The sequence below is a fragment of the Hemiscyllium ocellatum genome, chromosome 13 (assembly GCF_020745735.1).
Source record: "Hemiscyllium ocellatum isolate sHemOce1 chromosome 13, sHemOce1.pat.X.cur, whole genome shotgun sequence".
Lineage (NCBI taxonomy): Eukaryota > Metazoa > Chordata > Chondrichthyes > Orectolobiformes > Hemiscylliidae > Hemiscyllium > Hemiscyllium ocellatum.
Genome location: NC_083413.1, coordinates 86,019,935 through 86,032,285, shown reverse-complemented (window position 1 = coordinate 86,032,285; position 12,351 = coordinate 86,019,935). Strand labels below are relative to the sequence as shown.

At 41.3% G+C, this 12,351-nt stretch overlaps 1 protein-coding gene across 1 annotated transcript in view; it reads left to right on the top strand.

The window, feature by feature from the left end:
- The first annotated feature begins 1,479 nt into the window (after positions 1-1,479).
- ky (kyphoscoliosis peptidase) overlaps positions 1,480-12,351 on the top strand; it is a 41,952-nt gene continuing 31,080 nt past the window's right edge. The window contains exons 1-3 of the mRNA XM_060833973.1: positions 1,480-1,533; positions 3,361-3,480; positions 10,668-10,743. Of these exons, the coding sequence (XP_060689956.1) occupies positions 1,480-1,533; positions 3,361-3,480; positions 10,668-10,743 (250 nt within the window). The remainder of the gene's footprint in view (positions 1,534-3,360; positions 3,481-10,667; positions 10,744-12,351) is intronic.

Genomic DNA, 12,351 nt, shown 5'->3' with positions numbered 1-12,351 from the left:
TATTCCATAATTTATTCCTAATACTTTAATAGAACAAAGCTAAACAATAAGGTAATGTAACTAATGTCTATAAATAATTTTTCATTGTAATCCCCACATAGACAGTCAGAAATGCATAGTTAAAAAATAAATTAAAACAAGATAAGCAGGTAGATAGGATAGTGAAGAAGGCATTTGGTATGCTTTCCTTTATTGGTCAGAGTATTGAGTACAGGAGTTGGGAGGTCATGTTGTGGCTGTACAGGACATTGGTTAGGCCACTGTTGGAATACTGCATGCAATTCTGGTCTCCTTCCTATCGGAAAGATGTTGTGGAACTTGAAAAGGTTCAGAAAAGACTTACAAGGATGTTGCCAGGGTTGGAGGATTTGAGGTTTGGGAGAGTCTGAACAGGCTGGGGCTGTTTTCCCTGGAGCTTTGGAGGCTGAGGGATGACCTTGTAGAGGTTTACAAAATTATGAGGGGCATGGATAGGGTAAATAGGCAAAGTCTTTTCCCTGGGGTCGGGGAGTCCAGAACTAGAGGGCATAGGTTTAGGGTGAGAGAGGAAAGATATGAAAGATACCTAAGGGGCAACTTTTTCACATAGAGGGTATACATGTGTAGAATGAGCTGCCAGTGGAAGTGGTGGAGGCTGGTACAATTGTGACATTTAAGAGGCATTTGGATGGGTATATGAATAGGAAGGGTTTGGAGGGACACAGGCCGGGTGCTGGCAGGTGAGACTAGATTGGGTTGGGATATCTGGTCGGCATGGATGGGTTGGACCGAAGGGTCTGTTTCCATGCTGTACATCTCAATGACTCTATGACTCTAAGATAAGAGTTCTAACTGGCCACTTTGATAATCATTTCAAAAATGAGTACTGAGTCTTTATGACATTTCTTAAATGATGTGCTGTATCACAGGCATGTGGGATTGTATCTTGGTGAACTCCTAAGTCAGTAGTCAATGCAAACAGCTTTCAGCAGGCTCTGAGGAATATTCACGTTTCTTATAAACTGTGACACTTTTCTCAGAACACCCAATGAACTGAGTGTAAAAGTCGAGAGAGGAAAATTCAAAAATATATCTTTCCAGTCTGGCAATTTCTGAACATACAACCTTCTGCTTTCAAAAAGCTGTCAAAGCCAGTTCACTCCATGGCTTCTTTGTTCACTGTATTTGGTTAGCTCGCACCACCTTCTCCTTAATGGACCAACACAACAACCAAGCAGCTGAAAGTCTTTGAGCACCTTGGTGCTAAAATCTCTTCAGTATTCTTAAAACACTCAGTATTCCAAACCCACTCCCATGTGCAAACATCAGTTTGTTCGAATTCTCTTGTAAAACAAGCTGTTGTTCAAAGTTCAAAGTCTGATTCTCAACTTCAGATCATAGCTAGGAGGAAAGATGCTGTTGAAGAGGCTTCTTGCTTTGTTGGGCAGTAAGAGGACCACTCTGTCGTTAGCTCAATCTATCCTGCCACCCTTCTTGAAGATGGTCCCAATTATGGGGTCGAAAAGATCTCTTGGTGTGCTCTCCTCATTCCAGGTGAGGTGAGGTGCATTTGTATAGCACCTTTCACACCCTCAAGATTAGCTAAAGCATTTTAGAGCCAATGATGTACTTCTGAAGTGTAGCCACTCTAATGTAGTAGCCAATCTGCTCTCAGTAATATTCCACATCCAGCAAATTACCAGATAACATTTTAATGATTGTGAAATAGTGGTTAGGACAACAGAGTAAATATCACTGGTCATGTTGAGAAAATCAGCAGTATACAGGACAGCCCAAAACTCAGCTGATGGTCTTATCTGAAAGAAGACACTTCCAACATTATAGCACCTCCTCAGATCCCAATGACAATTAGATTAGATTATATTCCCTACAGTGTGGAAACAGGCCCTTTGGCCCAACAAGTGCACCATCGACCCTCTGAAGAGCAACCCACCCAGTCCCATTTCCCTCTGACTAATGCACCTAACACTATGAGCAATTTGGCATGGCCAATTCACCAGACCTGAAAAACGTGATGCTGGAAAAACACAGCAGGCCAGGCAGCATCCGAGGAGCAGGAGAATCGACGTTTCGGGCAACCTGAAACGTCGATTCTCCTGCTCCTCGGATGCTGCCTGGCCTGCTGTGTTTTTCCAGCATCACGTTTTTCAACTCTGGTCTCCAGCATCTGCAGTCCTCACTTTCTCCCAATTCACCAGACCTGCACACCTTTAGACTGAACAGAGGATAGGGGAATGCTCAACAAGCCTGGCAGCATCTGTGCAGAGTGAAACAGAATTAACATTTCAGGTCAATGACATTAGCTGTGAAGAGTTACAAGTGTAAAGATGGAATGGAGCAAGGTGGAAAAGGGAATGTCTGTGATAGGATGAGGGAAGGGAGTAGCTAAATGACAATAAGATTGGTAGGAATAGCCACATGGAACAACTTTAAGTAAAAGAGAAAAACAAAAGCCCTTGGAGAAAAGAAGAATGGAACTTCTTCAATTTTCTCATTACTACACACAAGTGCGAGCCTGAATTCAATGCTCAAGTCCTTGATATAAAGTCTGAAACCACAACCATCAGACACAGGCTAGATCATGGCACATAGAGTCACAGTGAAGTCATAGAATCATAGAATGCCTACAGTGTGGAAGCATGGCATTCAGCCCATCAAGACCACACTGGCTGTCTGAAGAGCATCCCACCCAGACCCACACCCCACCCTATCCCTATAATCCTGCATTTGCCATGGCTAAGAACATAGCCTGCACATCCCTGAATATTATTGACCATTTAACATGGCCAATCCACCTAACCTGCACATCTTAGGAGTGTGGTAGAAAGCCGGAGGAGTCAGAGGAAACCCATATAGACATGGGGAGAACATGCAAACTCCACACAGACGGTCACCCAAGGGTGGAATCAAACCCCGCCTCTTGGTGCTGGAAGGCAGCATTACCAACCATTGAGTCACCATGCTGCCCTCATTAACTTTCATAACAAAGGTTTTCTTTGTAAACAGCAACACATCTTTCCAATTTTTAAAGAAAATCATTTTCTTTTCATAAATATATTTTTAAAATCTCTGTTCTTATCTTTGTTGGAATTCCCAATAGCTGACCTGCTAAATCATAAAAAAAAGTAAGGGTAGCCACACGCTTCATTCACGCAATACCAAAGGTTACAAATGAATTACTCCTACCTCTTGAATACCTTTATAAATATTTTGATACATCTTATAGATGACAGACTAAACGTTTTGCTCAATTTTAACCAGTAATTGTAAAGTATATACAAATGCAAATTTTGATGAATTGAAGTTTAAATTAATTAAAGTGATTTCATTTATTCATTACATGTCTTTTTGCCTGAACAGATTCCTCCAAAGAGCACTGTGCAAAAACTTGCAAAAGAACTATTAGCATATGCAAGTACAGATCTGGAAAGAGTCCGAGCAATCTGGATCTGGATTTGTTGTCACATCGGTAAATTTTCAGTTGGACAAGGATTAAAATTCTGTGCACGAGTTGTTTGCATCACAACTGAAATGCCTTTAGGCACTGGGCTTATGTTATAATTAGAAGCAGCACAATATCTTTACCCTCTCTCTAGTCTTCTTTCCTATAAAATTATGACAATGCAGGAGGTAATGAACCATGAACCAACAATAAAGGCTTGTACGTATTTACATTGTGTCAGCAACATAGTAAAACTCCTCAGGGTGCTGTACCAGACCCTTGTTAAACATCTAGGAGTTATTAGGGGTTGGCTGAAAGTGTGTTGTAAAGATTGTTTAAAGAGGAATATAGAGAGAGAGAGACACAAGGCTGGCGAGATTTAAAAACAAATGTAAGAGTTTTAATTCAAATGCATCTACTTATTTCACTTATCTATCCTATTAGTTCCATCATTAAAAAAACTCATCAGATTTGTCAAACATGATTTTGCTTTGACAAATTCTTCTGCATTTCTGCCAGCAATATGATTTTCTAAGTTACCTGATTCTATGGTCAGCATGGTAGATTCTAGTATTTTACCTGCAACTATAAGATGAATGGGACTTTAGGACATAGAATAGTACAGCACAGTACAGATTCTGCGGCCCTCGATGTTGTGCTGACCTTTTATCCTAATCTAAGGTCAAACTAACCAACATACACTTCATTTTATTATCATCCATGTGCCTATCCAAGAATTGCTTAAATGTGCCTATTGGACCTGACTCTACTACCGCTGCTGGCAGTGCATTCCATGCACCCGCCATTCTCTGTGTAAAGAACTGACTTCTGACATCTCCCCTAAACCTTACCCCAATCACCTTAAAATTATGCCCCCTTGTGATAGCCATTTCTGCCCTGGGAAAAAGGTTCTGGATATCTTCTCAATCTATGCCTCTGATAATCTTGAAAACCTCTATTAAGTCACCTCTCATCCTTCTTCACTCCAATGAGAAAAGTGTTAGCTTTATCAATCTTTTTTCATAAGACATGCTCTCCAGTCCAGGCAGCATCCTGGTAAATCTCCTCGGCATCTCTCTAAAGCTTCCACATCCTCCTTATAGTGAGGAAAACAGAACTGAACACAATACTCCAAGTGTGGTCTAACTAGGGCTCTACAAAGCTGCAGCATAACCTCACGGCTCTTAAATTCAATCTCCCTGCTAATGAAAGCCAATACACCATACGCCTTCTTAACAATCCTATTAACCTGGGTGGCAACTTTGAGGCATCTATGGACATGGAACCTAAGATCCCTCTGTTCCTCCACACTGCCAAGAATCCGGCCTTTAACCTTGTATTTCTGCATTCAAATTCAACTTCCCAAAATGAATCATTTCACACTTTTCCATGTTGTACTCCATCTGCCACTTATCAGCCCAGTTCTGCATCCTGTCAATGTCCCGTTACAACCTACAACAGCCCTCTACACTATCCACAACTCCATCAACCTTTTTGTCATCGGCAAACGTACTAACTCACCCTTCCACTTCCTCATCTGAGTCATTTCTAAAAATCACAAAGATCAGAGGTGCCAGAACTGAAATCACTGGTCACTGAGCTCCAGGTTGAATACTTTCCATCTACTACCACACTCTGTCTTCTATGGGTCAGCCAATTCTCCATGTTTGACCTTTTTTATATCTTAAGTGGTTGGATTATGTTTGTTGCCTTCCAATCACTAGAAACTGCCCCAGAATTGGAGCAATTTTGGAAATTCAAAACAAAATCTATATCTGTAGTTGCTTCTGGTAACGATCCAGGTCATTAGGATCAAAAGATTGGATTCCATTTATGTCCCCTGTGCTATTTCTTTACTCATCCTGATGCTGCTAAGTTAATCATTCTCACTACGCATTCTACATTATTTGAATCATAGCTTCATTATGGCACAGGAAGAGGCTATTCAGCCCGTCTGTTCCATGTTCATTCTCTATGGAGTTAACCAATCAGTCCCATTTCTGGCATAACTCTAGAGCCTTGGCAATTTAATTGGCTTCTAAAGTCTATCTGTTCAGCCCTCAAGCTATTTAATAAGATAATGACAAATCTGATTGTGGCTTCAACTCCAGATTCCTGCCTACTCCAATACCATTTGATTCCTCTGTTAATCAAGAATCTATCTCAGCCCTCAAAATATTCAATGGCTGCACCTCTACTACACTTTAGAGAAGAGAGCTACACAAACTCACTACCTTCTAAAAGAAGATATTACTCCTCATCTGAATCTTAAATGGAAATTCCCTTATCTTTAAGCTAAGTCTCTGCTTCCAGTTTCCGCACAAAAGGATACATCCAATCAGCATACACCTTCTCAAGTTTCCTTGGGATCTTATTTATTTAAACAAGGTCAACTCTATTTTTCTAAACACTAATGGAAACAGGTCCAGCCCATCCAATCATCCCTCCTGAAGTGATCCTTTCATCCCAGAGACTAGCCAAGTAAACTCTCTCCTAATGCATTGAATCTATTTCTTAAATATGAACCTCAAACTTATGCAGTATTTTAGTTGTGATCTCACCAATGCCTTACATTATTGTAGTAAACCTTCTCCATATTCTATTTCCCTTACAATAATTGACAATATTCCATTTACCTTCCTAATCGCTTGCTGTTCCTGCAATCTAACCTTACGTGATTCATTAAAACATGACTTTCTCCATAAAGGTTGAGAATAATGGTCCTGTTATTGTGCTCAATGTCTCTACTTAGGAAGATCAAAATCCCAAATGCTTTGCCAGCTAGTCTGTCAATGTGTCTTACCATCTTCAAAGATCACCTTCCAGTATCTCTGTACCTACACAAACCTCTCATGTCCCTCTGCTAAAATGCACCATTTCTCATCAAGAAGATATATTTGGTGTGATGAGCTATACCAAGGTCCCAAATTACGCAACTTTCAAATAATGTACATAAAGTCTGGGGGGAGAGAATAAAACAACAGAATTGCTTCTGCATTTTAACATTTTGCATAGCTATGTCAATTTTGAATTCCCCAAAAAAAAGGAAGACTTTCTCCCCCACTGACTAAGAATGATGCAAGAGAACCCTGAGCTATCTGAAAAAGGCCAGAATCCCATACTCTTCAGGCCTTGCTTAAGCCCTATTTGACTGTGCTTTGCTGAATCTCATCCCTTCCCCAAAGCTACTGGTGTTTTATTTTATATAGTCCCCCATTAATCTATTCAGGAGTATAGTCCAAAAAGCAGCAGGCCAGTCTGCACTGTGGTAGTTGAAGAAACTTACTAAGCAGTGATGAGAGCAACACTGCTCAGGAGCTCTGTACTGACATGAGTCTCCTGGGAGAAATTGGCTTGTCGCTGATATGTCGAGGAGAAAGTGAGGTCTGCAGATGCTGGAGATCAGAGCTGAAAATGTGTTGCTGGAAAAGCACAGCAGGTCAGGCAGCATCCAAGGAACAGGAAATTCGATGTTTCGGGCATAAGCCCTTCATCAGCCCTTCCTGATGAAGGGTTTATGCCCAAAACGTCGAATTTCCTTTTCCTTGGATGCTGCCTGACCTGCTGCACTTTTCCAGCAACACATTTTCAGCTTGTTGCTGATATATCCCCATCATTGGCATTATCTCAATGCTGCTCAATGCTGTCATTCCTTTGGTGCTGGAGAAGAAATTACTTCTAACAACTGACCTTAAGGATTAATATTAGCTGTGTCAGGTGTCAGTCATAGACTCAATATACTACAGTGATCCAAATAAGGGAGCGAATAGAAAGTTAGCACATGCTGGGAGAAACTAAATATGGTATTTTAGATTAGATTAGATTACTTACAGTGTGGAAACAGGCCCTTCGGCCCAACAAGTCCACACCGACCCACCGAAGCGCAACCCACCCATACATTTGCCCCTTACCTAACACTACGGGCAATTTAGCATGGCCAATTCACCTGACCCGCACATCTTTGGACTGTGGGAGGAAACCGGAGCACCCGGAGGAAACCCACGTAGACACGGGGAGAATGTGCAAACTCCACACAGTCAGTCGCCTGAGTCAAGAATTGAACCCGGGTCTCTGGCGCTGTGAGGCAGCAGTGCTAACCACTGTGCCACCGTGCCGCCCTAATTTTATAAAGGTCTAGGTTTGGGAAAGGTCGCAACATCTCTTTTTCGGTAATTAGTGCTTAAGTGAAGTGAACATGAAGAATTTGTTTCTTGTGGTTTCTTAGTGGTGTGTCTTCTTGAACCACTGCAGTAGGTAGACCCACAATGCTGTAATGGAGAGGGTTCCTGGATTTTCACACTGTGACACTGAAGGAATAGCGACATAGTTCAAGGTCAGAATTGTATTCCTAAACATCTGCAGTGTTGCAGATCACAAGTTTTGACATCTTTCAGTTACAGAGTTAGACATAAGATTTCTTCTGCAGGTAAGCTAATGATGTGTGCATACAGCAATTGGTGAATCATCATCAATCTCCATGACCAAAGACAGTGCATTTATGACCGTGAATCTCTGTTCAGAAAAACATGCACTGCACGTAGCATGAGCTTCTGCATTGTACTATTTGGAGTTTGATTCATTCATAGAATGTAAGGGTGATTGGCTGGGCCAGCACTTACTGCAAATTCCTAACTGACTTCAAAAAGATGGTGGTGACCTACCTTCTTCAACCACTGCAGTAGGTAAATCCACAATGCTGAAATGGAGGGGTTCCTGGATTTTCACTGAAGGAATAGTGGCATAGTTCAAGGTCAGAATTGTATTCCTAAACATCTGCTGCCTTGTCCTTTTCAGTGTTGTAGACCACAGGGTTTAGAAAGTGGTGTCAAGAAGTCTTGGTGAGTTGTTGTAGACGGTTGTCAGTAGTTGACAGAGTCAATGTTTCAGGTTATACCTTTCAAATAAACACACTGAACACATTTGTACCTTGAACATTGCCATGAGAAACACCTGCAGAGATGTCCTTGAGCTGAGATTACTGACCTCCAACAACCACAACCATCTTCGTTCGAGCCAGATATTGTTCTGATCAGCAGAGAATTTTCCTCCTGGTACAGAATGACTTGAGTTTTGTTAGAGTTCCTTGGTGTCACAGTTGGTTGAATGCAGCCTTGATGTGAAACTTTGTCACTCTCACCTCACCTCAGGAATCCAGCTTATTTGTCCATACTTGTAGCAAGGCTGTAATAAGGTCAGGAACTGAATGGCCCTGGCTAAACTCAAACTGGCCATCACTGAGCAGGTTATTCCTGCACAGGTGCTGCTGGATAGCACTGCCAATGACACCTTGGGGTAATATGGTGGCTCAGTGGCTAGCACTACTGCATCGCAATGCCAGGGACCCAGGTTCGACTCCACTCTCAGATGTCCATCTGTGTGGAGTTTGCACATTCTTCTTGTATCTGCATGGGTTTCCTCCAGGTGCTCTGGTTTCCTCCTACAATCCAAGAATTGCAGATTAGAGAGATTGGCCACGCAAAATTGTTTATAGTGTCCAGGGATGTGCAGACTATGTGGATTAGCCACGGCGGATGAAGGAGTAGTTCTGGGTGTGACTCGATGGGATGAATGGCTTGCTTCCACACTGTAGGGGTTTCATGATTCCATCACTTTACTGATGATCGAGAGTAGACTGACAGGGTGGCAGTAGTTGGATTTCTCTTGCTTTTTGTGTTTAGGACATACCTGGGCAATCTGTTGGGTAGATGCAAAACCAGCACGGAGCTATATTGGAGCAATTTGTCTAGGAATGTCCCACACAAAGATTGTTTGGAACATAAATCTTCACTATTATTGTCAGGATATTGTTAGAGTCTATAGCTATTGTTTTAACCATTTGTGGTCAGGTGGGGTGAATTGAATTGGGAGGAGGAGGCTGGGGTGTATCATTACTTAGTACATCTGACTGAAAATTGTTATGAATGTTTCAACATTGTCTTTGGCACTGATCCACAATCATTATAGATTGGAATATTTGTGGAAGCTCTTCCTTGGGGTTAATTACCTGTTCGTGACAGGATATAGCAGGGCAACAGAGCTACACTCTCTGAGACTATGTCTATGATTTCTCACTTCTGTTTTGCAGTCTGACATTAATGTTTATTTTGTAGCTTTACTAGGTTGACACCTCACTTTCAGGTATGCCTGGTGCTGCTCCTGGCATGCCTTCCTGCATTGGATTTGTTTGAAGTTTTATGTATCACATGGTAGCGTCACACATGCAATGAAAGATATTCTTCATGTGAAGATAGAAATTCACCTCGGTACTCATGTCAACATTGTCACAGGAAGATGCACCTTCAACAAGTAGATTACTGTGTATCCAGTAAATTTCATTGTCTTGATTATTGTCTCACCAATTGTCACAGCTCAGTCTAGTAGAAATATTCAACACCATTTTAGCTGCCTTGATCACAAGTAGTGCAATCTTGGTGATCCCACAGGCAGACTGCATTTTGTATCCTTTGTACACTTGTATTCTTTCCAACTCGTATTCAATACAGTAGAATACAGATTAATCAGTGGAAAGGGAAAACATGGTAATCAACAGGATTGCCCTCTTTAACTTGATGCCATGAGATTTTTTGGGAGTCTGGAGTCAATGCTGAGGACTCCCAGGACAACTCACTCCTGCCTATATACCACTGTGCCTCCACCCTTCAATGATCACTGTTGGGTATACAGTATGAGGAATTAGTATGTGGTAGTGGTTGGGGGAGGGGGTGTTGGCTCAACAGTGTACAGGCCACCCAAACCCAGCACTGCTACTGATGAAATACCTATGGTGCTAGGTCAGTGATGGGCACAGCAGCCACCCCACGCAGTCTAATGTCTCATCCCCTAGGAAGGGTACATGGTGAAATCCCACTTAGTGATTGTATGAAGAATATGTAGAATGTTCCTGAGCATTCCTGTGGTAAAGAACTGGCAGAGGTATAGTGAGAGACAGGCAGACTAGATGAATAGCAGATAATTTGTAGATTCAAGAGCCAGGTGAATAACAATTGTTTTTACAGTTACGATTAAGATTGCAAATGGCATATTGCTGCATACAAGTTGGAAGTCACAGGCATGGAGATACTTCTGGAGAGGGAGGGAGAGCAGTCAACCATAAAAGGTCATGTTGAAACCAGTGACAAAAAGAAGAAAATGTTTGGGCTCTTAAGTTTAAGATCTAATTTGAAGAATTAAGTGGTAATAATCTCTAGACTCCTCTGTATCACAGGTTGATGAGGAGAAAATCAGGAACTTCACTGCACAGTGCCAGTTTGACGAGGGAAAGCCTTGTGATCACAGAAACAGTTGAGGAACAGGGAGCAGTTGTGCTGCAGGAAGGGTCTTCACTTGAACTGAAATGGCAGCATTGTTCCTGCTGAGACACTTTACGGAGCAGTTAAAGTAGAATGAACCAAGGGTGAACAACATTTAGGTGTGAGGGAGCAAAACAAATAAATCTGTCAAATTGAATCATAAAACTGAACTGAAAAAAGTGAAAAGCTATTATCAGGAAGGAAAACAATTTTTTGGGAGATAATGTCCATGATATAGTACAAAAAGGGATTTTAAAAAAATACAAGATAAAGAATAAGACTCAAGCTGTCAAAAGTGGAGTCTAACTTTGATTCCCTTACAGGCCAATCGACGAACTGGGGAAGGAAAGTACTAACAATGGTGTCTGAGGAAGGGATGGGTGTGGAGAGAAATATGATGAAGGATTTTCTCACACTAGTTGGCCAAACAGCACATTTAAGAGGGAGGGCAATTAGGAACTAGCAATCCCATTGTAGGTTTAATGTCAGAATTAAAAGGGATATTGAACTTTCAAAGACAAATGTGCCTGTCATGAAGGTTCAGAGAAGTGAAAAACAATTTAGTTTGAATAAACTTTCTGTAAGGTAATGTGAGAGGACACACTTACAGTGAATATACTGAAGAACAAAGGATGTATAAACGTTTGAAAGAACAGTTGCTAATCACTAACTCATGACTAAGTGGTGAATAGAATCTTGAATAAAAACAATGAATTGGTCAAAAAAATGTCTGTTTGGACCACCACAGAATAAATTGTGCCCCATTATACAAGGGGTCTACTATAAATAAACCTTAAAAATGTGAAAAGGAAGATTATGGGTCAGAGGTGGCAAAGAAGTGACAACTAGTGCAGTGCTCATTTGGAAATACAGTTCTGACACAATGGACTGAATGGCTCCCTCCTGAACCAGAATGATTGCCTGATTCCATGATTTGTAGATTACTCAGGAAGATGTCACAGGGGAATCTATTGTGAAGAAGAATGTCATAAGATACTGAAACGATTTCCATCAGTGCAAGGGAAAGAGAATAATTACTGGGAAATAGAGGTGTTTAAAATTGTGAAAGGTTACGACAGAATCAATAGGGAAGCATTTATTTCCTTTGGTTCACAGTCTGATGTCATCAATTTTAAATGCACAGTAAGTAGAGAGTTTGAGGTGAATGTCTTTACACTGATGGATATTGGAACATGGAATGATTCGCCACAAGGGATATGCAGACTACACTGTTTATGGGAAAACTAGATAATTATTTGACGTAGCAATATTTATCAACAAGACTATAAGATATAAGAGTAGAATTAGGGCATTCATCCCATTGGGTCTGCTCCACCATTCAATCATAGTTGATATGTTTCTCAATCCAGTTTTTCTGCCTTCTCTCCATAACCTTTGATTTTCTTACAAATCAAGAATTTCCGCGCCAATGAGTTCCACAGACTCATCACCCTCTGGCTAAGACATTCCTCCTCATCACAGGACCAAAAAGTCATCACTCAGAGGCTGTGCCTAGTCTCTCCTAGTGGAGGAAGCATCTTCACCACATCCACTCTATCCAGCCTCTGAATTATTTGTACGTTTCAATCAGATCCCCCA